The following is a 24,129-nucleotide window of genomic DNA, read 5'->3' on the forward strand; positions in this document are numbered from 1 at the left end:
CGCGGGAACGACGGGTATCCTTAGCATTGGCTGCGCCTGCTATTAGCAGGAGCAGCCTTACGCTAAGCACGCCGTACGGAAACAACGTAACTTGCGTACGCAGGGCCCGCGCAACAATTGTGAATTGGTGTTAGTATGCAATTTGCATACTCTACGCTGATCACAATGGGAGCGCCCCCTAGCGGTCAACGCAAGAATGCAGCCTAAGATATGCGTGGCATAAGAGCCTTATGCCACGCAGATTTTAGGCTGCAGTCGGCGTTACGAGGTTCCTGAATCAGGAGCATTCGTAACGCCGGGGCAAGTAAGCAATTGCGCTGCGTAACCTATGGTTACACAGGCGCAATTGCTTCTTGAATCCGGGCCACTGTCTATTACCCTTCGCGCCTTCCGCTACTTCCTTTCCGGATTTCTCATATAGGAACCGCCAAAGATTTTGCTTTCCATCATCACTGCTATAGAAGTCTTCTCTGATTTCTACCATCTTCCCTGAGGAAGTTCAGCTCCTTCTTCTGCTCCTCACCCCCGAGGTTCATATCTGAGGGCCCGTCCAGCATGACGAGGAGTCATTGAGTCAGAACTTTCCGAGCCACGTCATCATGGCCAAGGGATGGTGGTGGCGGCCATTTTGAACCAGTGACATCACCAAGAGGACAGTCTGGCAGCCAGAGCCAATTACCCTGTTGTGGCGATCTCTAAACTGTAGCCCTTTGCTTACTTTTATCTTGCCTTTGGGGTATTATTTCCCCCCTCACACTGTCAGAAACAGTTCATAGTTCCTGACACCAACAATGGGGCACTAGTCCTCTCAGTGACACCAATAATGGGGCACCCCTCCTCCAACTGACACCAATGATAGGGCGCTATTCCCCCTACTGACGCCAATGACGGGGTACTATTTCTCCCACTGACACCAATGATGGGGCACTATCCCTCCCCTTGATACCAATGATGGGGCACTATTCCTCCCATTGATACCAATTATGGGTCACTATTCCTCCCATTGATACCAACAATGGGGCACTAGTCCTCTCAGTGACACCAATAATGGGGCACTCCTCCTCCAACTGACACCAATGATAGGGCGCTATTCCTCCCACTGACACCAATGATGGGGCACTATTCCTCCCACCAACACCAATGATGGGGCACTATTCCTCCCATTGATACTAACGACAGGGCACTATTCCTCCTATTGATACCAATGATGGGGCACTATTCCTCGTATTGATACCAATGATGGGGCACTATTCCTCCCACTGATACCAATGATGGGACAATGAGGGGGTGGAGGGGTAGGGAGGGGGGTGGAGGGGTGGTGAGTGGGGAGGGGGGGGTGGAGGGGTGGTGAGTGGGTCTTTATGGCCAAGTATAAAATGGATATAGGTTTAGGACAGTCTAGTGCACATATGTCAAACACGAGGCCCGCGGGCCGAATCCGGCCTGCCAGGCCTTGTCATGTGACCCTCGTGCCCAGTTTTGCAGCAGGAACTCCTAGATTGGTGGAGCACCCTTGAACCATACTGCTGATGAAATGTGACACCCCTGTCTAGTGTGTGAAGGCACCTGAGATGCTGGACAGCTCCCCATCTGATCCTTTGTTTCTGGTGAACATTGAACTCTTTGCTTCTCCCATGAACTTCCTGATTTAAGACAAGACTTTGCACTTCCTGTTTGCCAGATTATTGTGCTCTCTCCAGCCAATATCTGGCTCCTGGCGTACCTGTAGCCATCCTTATCTCCACTGCCACTCATTACCGACCTTTGGCTTGTTACTTGACTATGCTTCCGCTTGATACAAACCTGCAACCACTTGTTACCGACCTTTGGCTTGTTCCTTGACTATGCTTCCGCTTGATACAAACCTGCAACCACTTGTTACCGACCTTTGGCTTGTTCCTTGACTATGCTTCTGCTTGATACCAACCTGCAACCACTTCTTACCGACCTTTGGCTTGTTCCTTGACTATGCTTCCGCTTGATACAAACCTGCAACCACTTGTTACCGACCTTTGGCTTGTTTCTTGACTATGCTTTCGCTTGATACCAACCTGCAACCACTTGTTACCGATCTTTGGCTTGTTCCTTGACTATGCTTCCGCTTGATACCAACCTGCAACCACTTGTTACCGACTTTTTGCTTGTTTAGTGCTTGATCCCTACCTGCTATATCTACTACTGGACCCCAGCTTGCTCACCTCCTGGTGGGGTGATCTTGAGGACCGTGAACTGGTACTAACAGGCAGCAAAACCACCATCTCCACCATCAGGAGCTCTGGTGAATACTGGTTAGTACCTAGACCAGTGATGGCGAACCTTGGCACCCCAGATGTTTTGGAACTACACTTCCCATGATGCTCAGCTACTCTTCAGAGTGTATGAGCATCATGGGAAATGTAGTTCCAAAACATCTGGGGTGCCAAGGTTGGCCATCACTGACTTAGACCCTGCACCTTGCGTCTTCCGCCAGGCTGACCTGCTTGTTTACTTAACCTGCTGGTCGGTGGAGCCTTACTACTGCTAATCTAGGGAAACACAATCAATGACGTCACACCTACAGACACACCCCCCTACAGTTAGAAACACATATGAGGTCACACTTAACCCCTTCAGCGCCCCCTTGTGGTTAACTCCCAAACTGCAATTGTCATTTTCACAGTAAACAATGGATTTGTAATGCATTTTTTGCTGTGAAAATGACAATGGTCCCAAAAATGTGTAACAATTGTCCGAAGTGTCCGCCATAATGTCGCAGTCACGAAAAAAATCGCTGATCGCCGCCATTAGTAGTAAAAAAAAAAAAAAATTAATAACCATGCCATAAAACTATCCCCTATTTTGTAAACGCTAGGGGCCAGATTCACAAAGAGATACGACGGTGTATTATCTACAGATACACCATCGTATCTCTGACTTACACTGGTCCTATCTATGCGCCTGATTCATAGAATCAGATACGCATAGATAGGGCTAAGATCTGACAGTGTTACAATGTGTTACACTGTCGGATCTTTTTTTCAATTTAAAAATGGCGCCGGGGGCGTTCCCGCTGATTTACGATAAATAATATGTAAGTCAGCGAGATACGCAAATTCACGAACGTACGCGGACCCGACGCAGTCTTCTTACGTCGTTTCCGTAGCGGTTTTCCGTCGTATACTTACCCTTTCTTTTATCAGGCGCAGCCAATGTTAAGTATAGCCGGCGTTCCCGCATCGAATTTAAATTTTTTAACGTCGTTTGCGTAAGTCGTTCTCGAATACGGACGGACGTCGTTTACGTAAGCGTCGCAACCACTGACGTCCTAGCGACGTCAGTGGGAGCAATGCACGCCGGGAAATTTCGCGGACAGCGCCTCCGCATTTAAATCTGCGCGGGAACGCGCCTGATTTAAATATGACACTCCCCTAGCCGCGGAATTTAGGATCCGCCGTCGCCGTCGCAAGTTTGGAGGTAAGTGGTTTGTGAATTAGCCACTTGCCTCCTAAACTTGCGGGAGCGGATCTTAATTCACGTAGATCGAGCGTATCTAAAGATCCGCTGATCTACGTGAATCTGGCCCTATAAATTTTGCGCAAACCAATCGATAAACGCTTATTGCGATTTTTTTTTTTACCAAAAATAGGTAGAAGAATACGTATCGGCCTAAACTGAGGGAAAAAAATTGTTTTTTTTTATATATTTTTTTGGGGATATTTATTATAGCAAAAAGTTAAAAAAAATATTGCATTTTTTTCAAAATTGTCGCTCTATTTTTGTTTATAGCGCAAAAAATAAAAAAACGCAGAGGTGGTCAAATACCACAAAAAGAAAGCTCTATGTGTGGGGAAAAAAAGACGCCAATTTTGTTTGGGAGCCACGTCGCACGACCGCGCAATTGTCAGTTAAAGCGGCGCAGTGCCGAATCGCAAAAACTGGCCGGGTCCTTTAGTTGCCGAATGGTCCGGGTCTTAAGTGGTTCAGGTAACCCCTAGCAACCCCTGGAGGAACTCTGGTTGAGGATGGCGGTTGCGGACAATAGCGCCATATTTTCTTTCCTCAGTACTTGTGGCCTGACCTGTGCTGAGGTGAAAGGGATTCTGGGAGGGACGTGATCGGAGGACTCCGCCGTTTCCTATACAGTCAATCGCCCTCATCAATAAAACATTACCGTCGTTATTTTTACATTCCACCCTCTCCGGCATTCTTTGTCCCTCTCTTCATAATGAAAGACTTCCCTGTTTTCTCTTTTTTCCCCCTGCTTTTTACAAGTTCAGATTCCCCCTCAGAGGCAGCGAGTGAGACCGCTGTGACCCGCTCCAGCTGGCACTCGGAACGTCTCTCTGGAGACCGCTGCAGACAGTCTGCTGATGTCTTGTGCTTTTCCTGATATTTAAACCGCCTGCCGCCTATTATTCGCCGATCGCTCCGCAGTGAACTGCCCATTGAAAGCTGCGGTTTCTCTTCCTGGACAGCGTTCCCTTCCATGTTTAATGGCCGCCTCATAAAAACACAAGTCTTGGCACTTCTAAAAAGAAAAGCTCTCGCCTTCGGAAAAAATCCTCTACCGTAAGCCGGGTTCTGTTTCTAAAAAAGCTCACAGGGGAAAAACACAATGGCAGAGGCTGCGTCCCGGAGCGCCGGCTTGTATTCTGCAACACACTGATGTAAGTCCTGTTCATATTGCAAAGCATGGCCTTGTTGTTGCAGAGATTAGTGTCTCGTCTTATTTCAGACCTTAGTCTTATTTCATAGCTCAGTCTTGTTGTAGTGTCTCGTCTTATTTCAGACCTTAGTCTTATTGTAGTGTCTCGTCTTATTTCAGACCTTAGTCTTATTTCATAGCTTAGTCTTGTTGCAGTGTCTCGTCTTATTTCAGAGCTTAGTCTTGTTGTAGTGTCTCGTCTTATTTCAGACCTTAGTCTTATTTCAGAGCTTAGTCTTGTTGTAGTGTCTCGTCTTATTTCAGACCTTAGTCTTATTTCAGAGCTTAGTCTTGTTGTAGTGTCTCGTCTTATTTCAGAGCTTAGTCTTGTTGTAGTGTCTCGTCTTATTTCAGAGCTTAGTCTTGTTGCAGTGTGTCGTCTTATTTCAGAGCTTAGTCTTGTTGTAGTGTCTGGTCTTATTTCAGAGCTTAGTCTTGTTGTAGTGTCTCGTCTTATTTCAGAGCTTAGTCTTGTTGTAGTGTCTCGTCTTATTTCAGAGCTTAGTCTTGTTGCAGTGTCTCGTCTTGTTTCAGACCTTAGTCTTGTTGTAGTGTCTCGTCTTATTTCAGAGCTTAGTCTTGTTGCAGTGTCTTGTCTTATTTCAGAGCTCAGTTTTGTTGTAGTGTCTCGTCTTATTTCAGAGCTTAGTCTTGTTGCAGTGTCTCGTCTTATTTCAGACCTTAGTCTTGTTGCAGTGTCTCGTCTTATTTCAGACCTTAGTCTTGTTGCAGTGTCTCGTCTTATTTCAGAGCTTAGTCTTGTTGTAGTGTCTTGTCTTATTTCAGAGCTTAGTCTTGTTGTAGTGTCTGGTCTTATTTCAGACCTTAGTCTTGTTGCAGTGTCTCGTCTTGTTTCAGGGCTTAGTCTTGTTGTAGTGTCTCGTCTTATTTCAGAGCTTAGTCTTCTTGCAGTGTCTCGTCTTGTTTCAGAGCTTAGTCTTGTTGCAGTGTCTCGTCTTATTTCAGAGCTTAGTCTTGTTGCAGTGTCTCATCTTGTTTCAGGGCTTAGTCTTGTTGCAGTGTCTCGTCTTGTTTTGGGCCTGATTTTGTTGTTCGAGTTCCCGGTTCTGTTGTTGCAGAGCCTGGTCTATTTTTGAGGCCTGGCTTTGTTGTTGGAGGCTCTGCTATTTGTTGTTGCAGTAAATGGTCTTGTTTTGAGGTCAGGGTTTTTTTTCTTGGAGTACCTGGTCTTGTTAATGCAGTCAGAGCCTGTTTTTGTTGTTGGAGTTCCTGGTCTTGTTTTGGGGCTGGCTTTGGTGTTGGAGTTCCTGCACTTGTTTTTGCAAAGCCGGGTCTTGTTTTTGGGCCTGGCGTTGTGGTTAGGGTTCCTGGTCTTTTTGTTGCAGTACCTGGTCTTGTCTTGGGGCCTGGCTTTGTTGTTGGAGGTTCTGCTCTTGTTGTTGCAGTTACTGGTCTTGTTTTGGGGTCAGGTTTTGGTCTTGTGTTGCCTGGTCTTGTTGTCAGTTTTTTTTTCTTGGAGTACCTGATCTTGTTGTTGCAGTCAGAGCCTGTTTTTGTTGGAGTTCCTGGTCTTGTTTTGGGTCTGGCTTTGTTGTTGGAGTTCGTGGTCTTGTTTTGGGGCTGGCTTTGTTGTTGGAGTTCCTGCACTTGTTTTTGCAAAGCCGGGTCTTGTTTTTGGGCCTGGCATTGTGGTTAGGGTTCCTGTTTTTTTTGTTGCAGTACCTGGTCTTGTCTTGGGGCCTGGCTTTGTTATTGGAGGCTCTGCTCTTGTTGTTGCAGTAACTGGACTTGTTTTGGGGTCAGGTTTTGTTCTTGTGTTTCCTTGTCTTGTTGTTGCAGTTCCTGGTCTTGTTTTGTGGCCTGCTTTTTTGTTGGAGGTCTGGGTCTTGTTTTTGGGCCTGGTGTTGTTGTTAGAGTTCCTGGTCTTTTTGTTGCACTACCTGGTCTTGTCTTGGGGCCTGGCTTTGTTGTTGGAGGTTCTGGTCTTGTTTTGGGGCCTGGTTTTGTTCTTGTGTTTCTTGGTCTTGTTGTTGCAGTTCCTGGTCTTGTTGTTGCAGTGCCTGGTCTTTTTTTTTTTAGGCCTGGTTTTGTTATTGGAGTTCCTGCTCTTGTTGTTCCAGAGCCTGGGCTTGTTATTTCAGAACCCAGTTATATTGTTGTCATGTCCGGTCATGTTGTTGCAGATCCTGGTCTTGTTGTAGTATCTAGTCTTACTGAAGAGCTTGGCTTTGTTATTGCAGAGCTCAGTCTTGTTGCTGTAGAACCTGGTCTTTTTGTTGCAGGGCCTGGTCTTGTTTTGGGGCCTGGTTTGTTGTTAGAGCTCCTGCTCTTGTTGTTCCAGAGCCTGGGCTTTTTATTTCAGAACCCAGTTATATTGTTGTCATGTCTGGTCATGTTGTTGCAGATCCTGGTCTTGTTGTAGTATCCAGTCTTACTGAAGAGCTTGGCTTTGTTATTGCAGTGCTCAGTCTTGTTGCTATAGAGCCTGGTCTTTTTGTTGCAGGGCCTGGTCTTGTTTTGGGGCCTGGCTTTGTTGTTGGGGTTTCTGCGTTGTTGTTGCAGAGCCTGGCCTTGTTTCAAGACAAGTTTTGTTGTTGGGGTTCCTGGACCTGTTTTTGCAAGGCCTTGCCTTTTGGGGCTTGGCTTTCTTGTTTAAGTTGCTGTTGCAGTGCCTAGTCTTGTTTTGGGGGCTGACTTTGTTGATGGAGTTTATGCTTTGTTGTTGCAGAGCCTGGTCCTGTTTCTGGACAGGTTTTGTTGTTGGAGTTTTCTGGTCTTGATTTTCAGAGTCTTGCCTTGTTGCTTAGCCTGATCCTGTTCTTGTAGTGCAGTTTGTTGATGCTGTGCCTGATCTTCTTGTTGTGGGACCTTGTCTTGTTGCAGAGCCTGGCCTTGTTGTTGCAGAGTGTGACCTTCTTTTCGCATGAGCTGTTCTTCAGTCTTGTTGTTACTTTGCCTGATCTTGCTGTTGTGGGTCCTCGTTTTGTTGTACAGTCTGGTTTTGTTACTGCATTGCCAAGTTTTGTTGTTGCTGTGCCTGTTCTTGCTGTTTGGGAGCCACGTCGCACGACCGCGCAATTGTCTGTTAAAGCGACGCAGTGCTGAATCGCAAAACCTGGCCGTTTCCTTTAGCTGCCTAAAAGTCCGAGTCTTAAGTGGTTAAAAAATGCAGCATGTTCGAATTTTTTTTTTTTACGTTTTTCAGAACCTCGAAAAATGATGTGAAGCCCACACACAACCGTTTTAAATAAAGTTTTTTTAAAACAACGTTTTTTTCATCCCGAAAAATGATCATGTGTACGGCATAAGTGTTTACAAGTGTCTCTGGCGCCTCCGCACCTCTGGCCACATGCGGTACTGCATGCACTAGCAGTGACACTGGAACAAATTATCTGAGTTTCCATTGATTCCTATGGGGACACTCACTTTGATATACGAGTGCTTTGGATTGCAAGTATTCTTCTGGAATGGATTATGCTCGTAATCCGAGGCTCCGCTGTATATATTATCCATTTATATCATTTTTTTATTTTTTTTAACCACTTCCTGCCGCCTGTACGACTTTCTACGGCAGCAGTGTGGCTCTTAATTGCTGGGTGGTCGAATATATATGGCCCCTGGCCTCCAGCCACTGGGGGGCGCGCGAGCGCCACCGATGTGTGTGCCTGGCGGTTACAGAGACAAGGACGTGGATCTGTGTGTGTAATGATGGGGTGTAAACACACAGATACACGTCCTGTCAGGGAGAGAGGAGACCGGTGGTGTGTCCCTTGTACATAGGGACACAGATCGGTCATCTCCCCCAGTCACCCCCCTCCCCCCACAGTAAGAAACACAATGCAGGGTACACATTAACCCCTTCCTCACCCCCTAGTGTTAACCCCTTCCCTGCCAGTCACATTTATACAGTAATAGTGCATATTTATAGCACTGATCGCTGTGTAAATGTGAATGGTGCCAAAAATGTGTCAAAAGTGTCCAATGTGTCCGCCATAATGTCGCAGTCCCAATAAAAATCGCAGATCGCCGCCATTAGTAGTAAAAAAATAATAATAATTCTGTCCCCTATTTTGTAGGCGCTATAACTTTTGCGCAAGCCAGTCGCTTATTGCGATTTTTTCTTTTTTTTTTTTTTACCAAAAATATGTAGAAGAATACGTATTGGCCTAGACTGAGAAAAAATTGTTATTTTTTTGTTTTAAATTGGGCTATTTATTATAGCAACAAGTAAAAAATATTGGGCTAGATTCAGTAAGCAGATACGGCGGCGTATCTCCAGATACGCCGCCGTAATTTCAAATCTGCGCCGTCGTATCTTTACGCCGATTCTCAAAGGCAGATACGTTCAAAAAATAGGCTTCCTCCGCCGACGTAACTTGAATACGTTGGCGTAGAATTGTGTGCAATATTACGTTGTTTTCAGCGTAGAATATGCAAATGACCTAGATACGCCCGGCGCAATTTAGTTACGTCGTTTACGTTAGGCTTTTTCGGCATAAGGTTACTCCTGCTATTAGGAGACGCAGCCAATGTTAAGTATGGACGTCGTTCCCGCTTCGAATTTTGAATTTTTTACGTCGTTTGCGTAAGTCGTTCGCGAATAGGGCTGGACGTAATTTACGTTCACGTCGAAACCAATACGTCATTGCGGCGTACATGGGAGCAATGCACACTGGGATATGTACACGGACGGCGCATGCGCCGTTCGTAAAAAACGTCAATCACGTCAGGTCATCATACATTAACATAAAACACGCCCCCTCATCCACATTTGAATTACGCACGCTTACGCAGGCCCCATTTACGATACGCCGCCGTAACTTAGAAGGCAAGTGCTTTGTGAATAGAGCACTTGCCTCTCTAACTTACGGCGGCGTAGCGTAAATACGATGCGCTGCGCCGCCGTAACTATGTGCACCCCTACCTGAATCTAGCCCATTTAATTTTTTTTCAAAATTGTCGCTCTTTTTTTGTTTATAGCGCAAAAAATAAAAACCGCAGAGGTGATCAAATACCACCAAAAGAAAGCTCTATTTGTGGAAAAAAAAGGACGCCATTTTTGTTTGGGAGCCACGCCGCACGACCGCGCAATTGTCAGTTAAATACGACGCAGTGACGGAAGCTGAAATTTCACCTGGGCAGGAGGGGGGTATAAGTGCCCAGTAAGCAAGTGGTTAATCTGCTTGTGTTCTTTTTCTTTCTCTGCGTATATTCTTCTTTCTCTCTCTTTTTTATGTCTCTCATATTTCCACTTTATATTGTGAATTCCCGCAGGAACACGTCTCCTCTGGTCCTTTGTAGAGACAGGAAAACCAGATGGCCCATCCATCCTCATAAAAGCGGCCCCCGAGAGGCTTGCCTTCTCCCTAAAACGTTTTTTAAAGGGGTGACGACCTTTTCTTACTTAGCAACAAGTGGATTTCAGATAGTAAACCCGGCCAGGCATGTGGAATATTCTGCGCACGCTTTCACTTCACTTGCTTCATAATCATCAATCAAATGTGCAGCGAAGAATTCCCTGTGGCTGTGGAAGGCCCTGCGGGGCAATGGTGGGCCCGGGACAAAGGTCACAGCCATTAGGTCTCAGCCTATTAATAAGGAGGACACTATAGAAGCTGTTTGTAGAGCGGACTGACGGGCACACCCAATAAAAAAAAAAAATCAGGATTCTAAATTAAAGTGATACTAAACATACACTGATTAACCCCTTCAATAGCGGGGGGCACTTTCACCCCCTTCCTTCCCAGGCCAAATGAGATTTTTTGTCATTTTCTTCGCACAAATAGAGCTTCCTGTTGGTGTTATTTACCACTGCTGGGTTTTTTATTTTTTTACTAAAAAAAAACTGAAAATGTTGAAAAAAAAACCATAAATAAGTATTTTTTTTCCTTCACTGATGAAGCGGCACTTATGAGGAGGCACTAATATGCCGCACTGATGGGCACTGATAGGTGGCACTGGTGGGCACTTATAGGTGGCACTGATAGGCGGCCCTGGTTGGCACTGATAGGAGGCACAGATAGGCAGCACTGATAGGCACTGATGAGAAGGCACTAATATGCCACACTGATTGGCACTGATGAGCACTGATAGGTGGCACTGATGGGCGGCCCTGGTGGGCACTGATAGGAGGCACAGATAGACAGCACTGATAGGCACTGATGAGAAGGCACTAATATGCCACACTGATTGGCACTGATATGCGGCACTGATGAGCACTGATAGGTGGCACTGATGGGCGGCCCTGGTGGGCACTGATAGGAGGCACAGATAGGCAGCACTGATGGAAGGCACTGATGAGGAAGCACTAATATGCCTCAATGATGAGCACTGATAGGTGGCACTGGTGGGCACTTACAGGTGGCACTGGTGGGCACTGATGAGCGGCCCTGGTGGGCACTGATAGGAGGCACGGATAGGCAGCACTGATGGGTGGCACTGATGAGGAGCCACTTATATGCCGCACTGATGGGTGGCACTGATGAGGAGCCACATATATGCCGCATTGATGAGCACTGATAGGTGGCACTGCTGGGCACTTATAGGTGGCACTGGTGAGCACTGATAGTTGGCACTGTTGGACACTGATGGGCGGCCCTGGTGGGCACTGACAGGAGGCACTGATGGGTGGCACTGGTGAGCATTGAAGAGCAGCACTGATGAGCAGATACTGATGAGCACTAAAAGGCTGCACTGATTGGTGTTACTAATGGGCACTTATTGCTGGCACTGATGGGCACTGATTGGTGACACTGCTGGGGCTTTCCTATAATCAGGGCACTGATGATCAGTTCCCTGATTACCTGCCCTGGTCTCCCCTGTGAGGAGATACCGCTGATTGGCACTGCTCGCCACACACTCTGTCAGTGATAGGCGAGGAGACCCGATTAAGGGCACTTCCACATTTACATGTGACCGGCTGTGATTGCATTGCCCTTTTGTTGCCGTTCTATTGCTGTACCCATATATTGTCATGATTTCTTGATGCCCATCTGTAGGCACCATCATCATGATTTTGTTGCCTGTCTGATCTGTACCCACATATTGTCATGATTCCCCATTTGCTGCCCATAGATTGTCATGATTCCATGTTGCCCATGTGTTGCCACCATTGCCCTTTTGTTGGGTTTTTAAAAAGGGACACTAGTGGGTGGCTTGGTAGTACCTCAAATAGCATGAGGGGGTAGTGAAGGTAGGAGAAGGCAGTAGTGTTTGACCCTGAATTGTACTGTCTATGTATTATCATTGCCCGTTTGATGCCCGTCTATTGCTGTACCAACATATTGTCATGATTCCCCAATATATTGTCATGATTTCATGATGCCCATGTGTTGGGTTTTCTGTGGCCACTGAGAGGACACATGCCCAGATTTGGTTAGACACTATTGGGTGTGCCGGTAGTGCCCTAAATAGCATGAGGGGGGCAGTGAATGTGGAAAGCAGACTCTAGTGGTTGACCCTGAACTTTATTGCCCCTGTACTATCATTGCACTTTTGTTGCCCGTCTATTGCTATACTCACATTATCATGATTCCCCATTTGTTGCCCACATATTGTCATGATTGCCCATTTGTAGCCCATATATTATCACGATTCCCCATTTGTTGCCCATATGTTGTCATTATTGCCCATTTGTTGCCCATATATTGTCATGATTGCCCATTTGTTGCCCATATATTTTCATGTTTGCCCATTTGTTGCCCATATATTGTCATGATTCCCCATTTGTAGCCCATATATTATCACGATTCCCCATTTGTTGCCCATATATTGTCACGATTGCTCATTTGTAGCCCATATATTGTCATTATTGCCCATTTGTTGCCCATATATTGTCATGATTGCCCATTTGTTGCCCATATATTGTCATGATTGCCCATTTGTAGCCCATATATTGTCACGATTGCCCATTTGTAGCCCATATATTGTCATGATTGCTCATTTGTAGCCCATATATTGTCATGATTGCCCATTTGTTGCCCATATATTGTCATGATTGCCCATTTGTTGCCCATATATTGTCATGTTTGCCCATTTGTTGCCCATATATTGTCATGATTCCCCATGTGTAGCCCATATATTATCACGATTCCCCATTTGTTGCCCATATGTTGTCATGATTGCCCATTTGTTGCCCATATATTGTCATGATTGCTCATTTGTAGCCCATATATTGTCATGATTGCCCATTTGTTGCCTATATATTGTCATGATTGCCCATTTGTTGCCCATATATTGTCACGATTGCCCATTTGTTGCCCATATATTGTCATGATTGCTCATTTGTAGCCCATATATTGTCATGATTGCCCATTTGTTGCCCATATATTGTCACGATTGTCCATTTGTAGCCCATATATTGTCACGATTCCCCATTTGTTGCCCATATATTGTCATGATGCCCATGTGTTGGCATCATTGCCCATTTGTTGGGTTTATGAAATAGACACTAGTGGGTGAGTGCCTCAAATAGCATAAGGGGGTGGTGAAGGTAGAAGAAGGCAGACTTGGCACTTGTGGCTGACCCTAAATTGTACTGTCTATGTATTATTGTTGCCCTTTTGATGCCTGTCTATTCCTATATGCACATCATGATTCCCCATTTGTTGCCCATATATTGTCATTATTCCATGTTGCCCATGCGTTGCCATCGTTGCCCATTTGTTGGCATTTTTCTTGCCTATGTATAGTTACAGTTGCCATTTTCTTACCCAAGAATTCCCAGTATTGCCAGTTTGTTGCCCACTTATGGTCAAGACTGCCAATGCATTGCCCACATTTGTCGGGATGGCCATTGCGTTTCATATGTATTTCTAGCTACCATTGCCGGTGTATTTCCATAACTGACTGTCATCGATCGCTTTACATTGACTGTATGAGGCAGCCCTTTCCTCGGGCACAACAAAGCCAAGCCTCACTGATAATGGGCTCAGCGCTATCACGCTGCGAGTGCTCAGAACTGGGCCACACACCTTATTCCTTCGGGGGAACCATTTACATATCCTGCCTCTAATCTACATCACAAACATACAGGTGAGAATAGGAAATCTAGCACAATGCATAACAAGTGTTCTCTGAAAATAGCTCATATCATTGGAACATTGCAGAGGTACGTGGGTGCCACCTGCTGGACTGAGTGAATATTGCAGCAGCTTTTACTTTAGTAGCGAGGAGCCCCCTGTACTTCAAGCTTTCAAAACATTATTGGGGTGAGGCCAAAGGCTGAATGGGTTGTCATGTTGGTATCTTAGCAACATAAATAACTTGCATTAATAAATATATATATATATATACAGTATATACTGTAATATAGTCGACTGACATCTGAAGGGAAAGTATAGTGCAGTGGTCTCCAATCTGCGGCCCGTGGGCCACATCTGGCCCTTTGCTTGCTTTAGCCGGCCCTTGGGGCACTATTTCGTCCACTGATACTAACAGTGAGGCATAATTCCCCCCACTGATGCCAGTGATGGGCCCCAATTCCTCCCATTGGTATCAACAATGGGGCCCAATGACACCAATGATGGGCCCCAAAGACACCAAGCACTGCAGACCACGTTAGCTCTGAAGAAAGGGGTACGCCCCCGAAACGCGTCAGCTATTACATTGACTGATTGGTTCAAACGATTATTCGTGTTCCACTGACGATGCTGGACATCTGCTGTACTAATTTTTAAAGCCTGATTTTAACTCCAATTTTGTGAGTATAACCATTGATTTTAATATTTGAATAAATACATTTTATCAGTATCACACGAGGTCGGTGCGCCCTCCGCTCTTTTTCTTCTCTTTTATAGTTCTATGAATTCCCACGATTCTGAGGAGGGCTGCAAGACTCTAGATGATAACTTTTAATTGAACTGCATCACTTCATAGTACTTCCTGAAAATATCAGAGCGCAGGAGACTTGTTTTTGTATATCCCCAAAGACACCAACAATGGGGCACAAATCCTTGCTCGGATGCCAATAATGGTCCCAATGACACCAATGATGAGTCATTCTTCCTCCTAATGACACCAAAGATGGGGCACAATGACTCCAAAGATGGGGCATTGTTTTTTTCGCACTGACATCAGGACCTTTTCTACTCTCACTGGGCACAGTCTGCCCCCCCCCCCCCCTGAAGTCTGAAGGACCATAAACTGGCCCTTTGTTTGGAAAGTTTGGAGACCTCTGGTATAGTGTATTTTCAGTGAGCATATATTGTCACGATTCCCTAATTGTTGCCCATATATTGTCACGATTCCCCATTTGTTGCCCATATATCGTCACGATTCCCCATTTGTTGCCCATATAGCGTCACGATTCCCCATTTGTTGCCCATATATTGTCACGATTCCCCATTTGTTGCCCATATATTGTCACGATTCCCCATTTGTTGCCCATATATATCGTCACGATTCCCCATTTGTTGCCCATATATCATCACGATTCCCCATTTGTTGCCCATATATATCGTCACGATTCCCCATTTGTTGCCCATATATCATCACGATTCCCCATTTGTTGCCCATATATTGTCACAATTCCCCATTTGTTGCCCATATATTGTCACGATTCCCCATTTGTTGCCCATATATCATCACGATTCCCCATTTGTTGCCCATATATTGTCACGATTCCATGATGCCCATGTGTTGGCACCATTGCCCATTTGTTGGGTTTACTGTGGCCACTGAGAGGACACATATTCAGATAGTAATGGACACTCGTGGGTGTAGAGTCTGGAATAGCGTAAGGAGGGCGGTGAAGGTAGACTTGGCTCTAGTGGTGACCCTGAACTTTATTGCCCATGTATTATCATTGCCCTTTTGTTGCCTGTCTTATCTGTACCCACATATTGTCATGATTCCCCATTTGCTGCCCACAGATTGTCATGATTCCATGTTGCCCATGTGTTGCCACCATTGCCCATTTGTTGGGTTTTTGAAATGGACACTAGTGGGTGGCTTGGTAGTGGCTTGGTAGTACCTCAAATAGCATGAGGGGGTAGTGAAGGTAGGAGAAGGCAGTAGTGTTTGACCCTGAATTGTACCGTCTATGTATTATCATTACCCGTTTGATGCCCGTCTATTGCTGTACCAACATATTGTCATGATTCCCCAATATATTGTCATGATTTCATGATGCCCATGTGTTGGGTTTTCTGTGGCCACTGAGAGGACACATGCCCAGATTTGGTTAGACACTATTGGGTGTGCCGTTAGTGCCCTAAATAGCATGAGGGGGGCAGTGAAGGTGGAAAGCAGACTTGGTTCTAGTGGTTGACCCTGAACGTTATTGCCCATGTACTATCATTGCACTTTTGTTGCCCGTCTATTGCTATACTCACATTATCATGATTCCCCATTTGTTGCCCACATATTGTCATGATTGCCCATTTGTAGCCCACATATTGTCATGATTCCATGTTGCCCGTGTGTTGCCACTATTGCCCAATTGTTGGGTTTTTGAAACGACACTAGTGGGTGGCTTGGTAGTGCCTCAGATAGCGTGAGGGGGTAGTGAAGGTAGGAGAAGGCAGACTTGGCACTAGTGGGTCACCCTGCTTTAAGTCGCCTATATATGAACAGTGCTCAACTGAAAACATGGGGTGCGACTTGTCATGCGACTTTGATGTCCAAAGTCACACAGGTGTCAATGGACCCTCATTAGACGTAATTGAAGGCAGAACTTTTTTTCACGTGTCCATGGGAAGCAGAGGTCTCTCTGCTGAGATCATACTCACGTCACACTCCCAGCGCAGTGACTGAGCCGCCAACGGGGGCCGGCTCCTGATCATCTGACTGCCGTGACAGCCAATCGCGGTGGTTGGAAAGTACTCCCTGCCCCCCTGAGCTAACTTGCTCAGGTAAAGGAACGTCGGGGGGGGGGGGGGAGTTAATAATAACCTATTAGAAAGATACTAGGGGTGTCATTGTTGACTTTCTGAAAATGCTACTTGCCTGGCTGACGCTGGTTCCATTGTCTTGTGAGACAGCCACCTGGAAAAGAAAGTCAGAAGTCTTATAGTGAATACAGGGTTCAGCTCAGTGACCAGTAATGGCGGCCAATGGGTGTGTGACAGCCAGGCAGATAGCATTTCATATCCAATCCATTTACTTACACCCCCCCCCCCCCAAAATGAAAATGTAAAATTAAAAAATACAAACTTTTTGCTATTTTGATAATCATTTACTTGCTAAAAAAAATGGCCTAGTTCAGGATGTTGTAACCCCCCCCCCCCCCCCCCATCCCCCATCCGTGAGCCCTCTGCATTAGCAGAAATCTTTCTGTTAGAGACCCCCATCTTACATTCTGTCTCTTGGGACTTGGGTTGTAGCCATGCATGCGCACACACACGCCGCCTGTGCAAAAATCTATGGGGGGTTCACATACTTTTGACTGTACAGAGTTCTTCAGTTTTTCAAAGCTGCTTTGGACATAACAAGTCATGGTGATGTTCTCTTCTTATCCTCCAGAGGGCGCCCCAACTCCTGCACAGAGGACCTCTGGTAGAATATACAATAGATAGGACTAGTCTAGAAATCTCCGCCCTGTACAATCAGGAAGTAGAACTCAAGCCAAAACTTCTTTTTGGGGGGGGGATAGAGTGGAAAGGGGTTAACCCCCCCCCCCCCATTTCAATGTTTTTATTGCTGTCTGTGCCCTGACCCCTCTCTATTTGTCCTGTTTACCATTATTATTGAAAGCAAAAGAAAATCTCAAATTTTGGGTTGTCACCAGAACAGGAATAGAGGGGACATCTTCCATTGGGGACACAAGTTCTGATGACTTTGGCGGGATTTCCTTCCACTTCCTGATCTGATTATGGGACAGGAAGTGAAGGGAAATCTCCCCAATAGGAGATGGATGGCAAAACAAATAAAAAAAATAATGGTGGGTTATCGTACCCATTGAATGAGGACTTAATGTAAAAATGACGGATTAAAGTTTTAGCGTTTTTCTAACTTATTTTGATGATGTGTCTCATAATGTGTACAGACCCAGGAACTCAGCACAGGGATGGCGGGAACCCCTCATAATGGGCACAGCGGGGGTACAGACCCGGGAACTCAGCACAGGGATGGCGGGAACCCCTCATAATGGGCACAGCGGGGGTACAGACCCGGGAACTCAGCACAGGGATGGCGGGAACCCCTCATAATGGGCACAGCGGGGGTACAGACCCAGGAACTCAGCACAGGGATGGTGGGAACTCCTCATAATGGGCACAGCGGGTGTACAGACCCAGGAACTCAGCACAGGGATGGTGGGAACCCCTCATAATGGGCACAACGGGTGTACAGACCTGGGAACTCAGCACAGGGTTGGTGGGAACCCCTCATAATGGGTACAGCGGGTGTACAGACCCGGGAACTCAGCACAGGGATGGTGGGAACCCCTCATAATGGGCACAGCAGGTGTACAGACCCGGGAACTCAGCACAGGGATGGTGGGAACTCCTCATAATGGGCACAGCGGGTGTACAGACCCAGGAACTCAGCACAGGGATGGTGAGAACCCCTCATAATGGGCACAGCGGGTGTACAGACCCGGGAACTCAGCACAGGGATGGTGGGAACCCCTCATAATGGGCACAGCGGGGGTACAGACCCGGGAACTCAGCACAGGGATGGCGGGAACCCCTCATAATGGGCACAGCGGGGGTACAGACCCGGGAACTCAGCACAGGGATGGCGGGAACCCCTCATAATGGGCACAGCGGGGGTACAGACCCAGGAACTCAGCACAGGGATGGTGGGAACTCCTCATAATGGGCACAGCGGGTGTACAGACCCAGGAACTCAGCACAGGGATGGTGGGAACCCCTCATAATGGGCACAGCGGGTGTACAGACCCGAGAACTCAGCACAGGGATGGTGGGAACCCCTCATAATGGGTACAGCGGGTGTACAGACCCGGGAACTCAGCACAGGGATGGTGGGAACCCCTCATAATGGGCACAGCAGGTGTACAGACCCGGGAACTCAGCACAGGGATGGTGGGAACTCCTCATAATGGGCACAGCGGGTGTACAGACCCGGGAACTCAGCACAGGGATGGTGGGAACTCCAAATAATGGGCACAGCAGGTGTACAGACCCGGGAACTCAGCACAGGGATGGTGGGAACCCCTCATAATGGGCATAGCAGGTGTACAAACCCGGGAACTCAGCACAGGGATGGTGGGAACCTCTCATAATGGGCACAGCAGGTGTACAGACCCGGGAACTCAGCACAGGGATGGTGGGAACCCCTCATAATGGGCACAACGGGTGTACAGACCCGGGAACTCAGCACAGGGATGGTGGGAACCCCTCATAATGGGTACAGCGGGTGTACAGACCCGGGAACTCAGCACAGGGATGATGGGAACTCCTCATAATGGGCACAACGGGTGTACAGACCTGGGAACTCAGCACAGGGTTGGTGGGAACCCCTCATAATGGGTACAGCGGGTGTACAGACCCGGGAACTCAGCACAGGGATGGTGGGAACTCCTCATAATGGGCACAGCGGGTGTACAGACCCGGGAATTCAGGACAGGGATGGTGGGAACCCCTCATAATGGGCACAGCGGGTGTACAGACCCAGGAACTCAGCACAGGGATGGTGGGAACCCCTCATAATGGGGCACAGCGGGTGTACAGACCCGGGAACTCAGCACAGGGATGGTGGGAACCCCTCATAATGGGCACAGCGGGTGTACAGACCCGGGAACTCAGCACAGGGTTGGTGGGAACCCCTCATAATGGGTACAGCGGGTGTACAGACCCAGGAACTCAGCACAGGGATGGTGGGAACCCCTCATAATGGGCACAGCGGGTGTACAGACCCGGGAACTCAGCACAGGGATGGTGGGAACTCCTCATCCTTCAATGCTTAATTTTCAATGTTTCTTTGTCACCTTTGTTGCAGAGAGAATAAGGCGGCGGGGCTGAAGATAACAAAGAAGAAGACACGGAGAAGACACACAGATGTAAGGCTCTATTCTTTCTCAGTGATGTGATCTTCCTCCATGTGCTCACCGAATGCGTAATTCCTATTTCCTCCCCCGGGGGGGGTCACTATCCAGCTGGGGCCCAACTACAACACAATGCCCCTTCCCTATCAGTATATCGTCCCTTCCCTGGGCGGCTCCGCCCTCTTTTCTCTGTTAGCTGAGCGGTGTTGAGGATTGTGTCCCATCTGGCAGAATATTAGCCATCGCACACAGTGCACTTTGCTTGACCAAACCTGCAACCCCTTGGGCCAAATCTGAGGTCACCCTGAACTAGCTTTGGAAGGGACCCAACAGGCTCCACCCACTACAGAAAACTGCAGGAGGGGGCGGAGACAAGACCAGTCACCCTGCAATAGGAGAGAGAGCAGAGCTGTGGGAAGGGGCCCAACAGGCTCCACCCACTACAGAAAGCTACAGGAGGGGGTGGAGACAAGACCAGTCACCCTGCAATAGGAGAGAGCAGAGCTGTGGGAGGGGCCCAACAGGCTCCACCCACTACAGAAAGCTACAAGAGGGGGCGGAGACAAGACCAGTCACCCTGTACTAGGAGAGAGAGCAGAGCTGTGGGAAGGGGCCCAACAGGCTCCACCCACTACAGAAAACTACAGGAGGGGGGCGGAGACAAGACCAGTCACCCTGCACTAGGAAAGAGAGAGCAGAGCTGTGGGAGGAGCCCAACAGGCTCCACCCACTACAGAAAACTACAGGAGGGGGGCGGAGACAACACCAGTCACCCTGCAATAGAAGAGAGAGCAGAGCTGTGGGAAGGGGCCCAACAGGCTCCACCCACTACAGAAAACTGCAGGAGGGGGCGGAGACAAGACCAGTCACCCTGCAATAGGAGAGAGAGCAGAGCTGTGGGAAGGGGCCCAACAGGCTCCACCCACTACAGAAAGCTACAGGAGGGGTGGAGACAAGACCAGTCACCCTGCAATAGGAGAGAGCAGAGCTGTGGGAGGGGCCCAACAGGCTCCACCCACTACAGAAAGCTACAAGAGGGGGCGGAGACAAGACCAGTCACCCTGCAGAAGGAAAGAGAGCAGAGCTGTGGGAAGGGGCCCAACAGGCTCCACCCACTACAGAAAACTACAGGAGGGGGCGGAGACAAGACCAGTCACCCTGTACTAGGAGAGAGAGCAGAGCTGTGGGAAGGGGCCCAACAGGCTCCACCCACTACAGAAAACTACAGGAGGGGGCGGAGACAAGACCAGTCACCCTGCAATAGGAGAGAGAGCAGAGCTTTGGGAGGGGCCAACAGGCTTCACCCACTACAGAAAACTACAGGAGGGGGCCGGAGACAACACCAGTCACCCTGTACTAGGAGAGAGAGCAGAGCTTTGGGAGGGGTCCAACAGGCTCCACCCACTACAGAAAGCTACAGTAGAGGCGGAGACAACACCAGTCACCCTGCAATAGGAGAGAGAGCAGAGCTGTGGGAAGGGGCCCAACAGGCTCCACCCACTACAGAAAACTACAGTAGAGGCGGAGACAAGACTAGTCACCCTGTACTAGGAGAGAGAGCAGAGCTTTGGGAGGGGTCCAACAGGCTCCACCCACTACAGAAAACTACAGTAGAGGCGGAGACAAGACTAGTCACCCTGCACTAGGAGAGAGAGCAGAGCTGTGGGAAGGGGCCCAACAGGCTCCACCCACTACAGAAAACTACAGTAGAGGCGGAGACAAGACTAGTCACCCTGTACTAGGAGAGAGAGCAGAGCTTTGGGAGGGGTCCAACAGGCTCCACCCACTACAGAAAACTACAGTAGAGGCGGAGACAAGACTAGTCACCCTGCACTAGGAGAGAGCAGAGCTGTGGGAGGGGGCCTAGGAGGCTATACTGCCAGGGACAGTGCTGGGGACGCATGTTTTTCAGGGACCGACACCTCAAAATGGGGACTATACCCAGGAAATGGGGACATATGGTAACCAAAGCCTAAAGCTCCCCCTGCTGGTTTAAATTGAGAATGCTAAATTTTTGAATGGAATAATAGATATGTAACTGATTACAAAATAAAAAATACAAATTCTTACAATATATATCATATATAAATATTTTACACGAATCAGTAAATTAAAAAATATATATATATATATGTACAAGCAGCTGAAACAATGTCTTGCATTCGTGTTTCTCGTGAAGCTCGGCAGCCGGCCAGTTGTAAGTTAGAGAGGAGAGAGGAAAAGGAAAAAGGAAGACGGGAATTACCCAGGGGAGGGGAAGCTGGAGTGGAAATGGGGAATTAGTGTTACCAGGGCAATGGAACCAATAAACACCAACAGTACAGGACTGCTCCTTGTCAGATAAAGAGAACCTGTCACAGCTCATGCAAGAATCGGAGTTCTCTGTCGTAACTGTAACTAATTATAACTGAAGGATTCAGATTTATTCCCTCTTTTATCTTTATAACTATATGGGGGGCGATTCTGGAGCTGAGAGCCAAATCGGGGGATGCCCTCTGTGGTTGCTGATTTGTCAAGTGCCTATGATGATAACAAATGGTGTCTCCCGACTCCTGGGTGTGCATGGGGTCTCTTGGGTGTGCATGCCGTCTCCTGGCTTCTGGGCTTGCATAGCGGCCCCTGGGTGTACATGACATCTCCCGGGTCCTGGATGTGCATGATGTTTCCCGGCTCCTGGATGTGCATGATGTTTCCTGGTTCCTGGATGTGCATGATGTTTTCCGGCTCCTGGGTGTGCATGGTGTCTCCCGACTCCTGGGCATGCTTTGTGTTTCCTGGCTCCTGGGTGTGCATGATGTCTGTGGCTCCTGGACATGCATAGTATCTCCTGGCTTCTGGTCTCTCCGCTTCTGGGGGTGCTTGCCGTCTCCCAGCTCCTGGATGTGCATGGTGTCTCCCAGCTCCTGGATGTGCATGGCGTCTCCCAGCTCCTGGGTGTACATGACATCTCCTGGCTCCTGGGTGTACATGGTGTCTGCTGGCTCCTGAGTATGCATGACGTCTCCTGGCTCCTGGGCGTGCATGGTGTCTCCTGGCTCCTGAATGTGCATGATGTTTCCCGGCTCCTGGGCGTGCATGGTGTCTCCCGGCTCCTGGGCATGCATGGTGGCTCCTGGGCGTGCATGATGTTTCCCGGCTCCTGGGCGTGCATAGTGTCTCCAGGCTATGCGTGCATGGTGTCTCCCGGCTCCTGGGCATGCATAGTGTCTCCCGGCTCATGGGCATGCATGGTGTCTCCCGGCTCCTGGGCGTGCATGGCATCTCCCGGCTCCTGGGTGTGCATGACGTCTCCGGCTCCTGGGCGTGCATGGTGTCTCCTGGCTCCTGGCCATGCATGGTGTCTCCTGGCTCCTGGGCATGCATGGTGTCTCCAGGCTCCTTGGGCGTGCATGGTGTCTCCCGGCTCCTGGGCGTGCATGGTGTCTCCCGGCTCCTTGGGCGAGCATGGTGTCTCCAGGCTCCTGGCCGTGCATGGTGTCTCCCGGCTCCTGGTCATGCATGGTGTCTCCTGGCTCCTGGGCATGCATGGTGTCTCCAGGCTCCTTGGGCGAGCATGGTGGCTCCTGGGCGTGCATGGTGTCTCCCGGCTCCTGGGCGTGCATGGTGTCTCCCGGCTCCTGGGCGTGCATGGTGTCTCCCGGCTCCTGGGCGTGCATGGTGTCTCCCAGCTCCTGGGCGTGCATGGTGTCTCCCGGCTCCTGGGGTGCATGGTGTCTCTCGGCTCCTGGGTTTATACGTGGCGTCTCCCGGCTCCTGGGCGTGCATGGTGTCTCCCGGCTCCTGGCCATGCATCGTGTCTCCTGCCTCCTGGGCATGCATGGTGTCTCCAGGCTCCTTGGGCGTGCATGGTGTCTCCCGGCTCCTGGGCGTGCATGGTGTCTCCCGGCTCCTGAGCGTGCATGGTGTCTCCCGGCTCCTGGGCGTGCATGGTGTCTCCCGGCTCCTGGGCGTGCAAGGTGTCTCTCGGCTCCTGGGTTTATACGTGGCGTCTCCCGGCTCCTGGGTGTGCATGGTGTCTCCAGGCTCCTTGGGCGAGCATGGTGTCTCCTGACTCCTGGGCGTGCATGGTGTCTCCAGGCTCCTGGCCGTGCATGGTGTCTCCCGGCTCCTGGGCGTGCATGGTGTCTCCCGGCTCCTGGGCGTGCATGGTGTCTCCCGGCTCCTGGGCGTGCATGGTGTCTCCCAGCTCCTGGGCGTGCATGGTGTCTCCCGGCTCCTGGGGTGCATGGTGTCTCTCGGCTCCTGGGTTTATACGTGGCGTCTCCCGGCTCCTGGGCGTGCATGGTGTCTCCCGGCTCCTGGCCATGCATCGTGTCTCCTGCCTCCTGGGCATGCATGGTGTCTCCAGGCTCCTTGGGCGTGCATGGTGTCTCCCGGCTCCTGGGCGTGCATGGTGTCTCCCGGCTCCTGAGCGTGCATGGTGTCTCCCGGCTCCTGGGCGTGCATGGTGTCTCCCGGCTCCTGGGCGTGCAAGGTGTCTCTCGGCTCCTGGGTTTATACGTGGCGTCTCCCGGCTCCTGGGTGTGCATGGTGTCTC

At 49.0% G+C, this 24,129-nt stretch overlaps 1 protein-coding gene across 2 annotated transcripts in view; it reads left to right on the plus strand.

The window, feature by feature from the left end:
• The window catches only part of PLEKHG5 (pleckstrin homology and RhoGEF domain containing G5), a 207,937-nt gene that overhangs the window by 88,452 nt on the left and 95,356 nt on the right, over nucleotides 1-24,129 (plus strand). For both annotated transcript variants that reach the window (XM_040326507.1, XM_040326508.1), the window contains exon 4: nucleotides 19,547-19,607. In XM_040326507.1, the coding sequence (XP_040182441.1) occupies nucleotides 19,547-19,607 (61 nt within the window). The remainder of the gene's footprint in view (nucleotides 1-19,546; nucleotides 19,608-24,129) is intronic.

The sequence above is a fragment of the Rana temporaria genome, chromosome 10 (assembly GCF_905171775.1).
Source record: "Rana temporaria chromosome 10, aRanTem1.1, whole genome shotgun sequence".
Taxonomy (NCBI): Eukaryota; Metazoa; Chordata; class Amphibia; order Anura; family Ranidae; genus Rana; species Rana temporaria.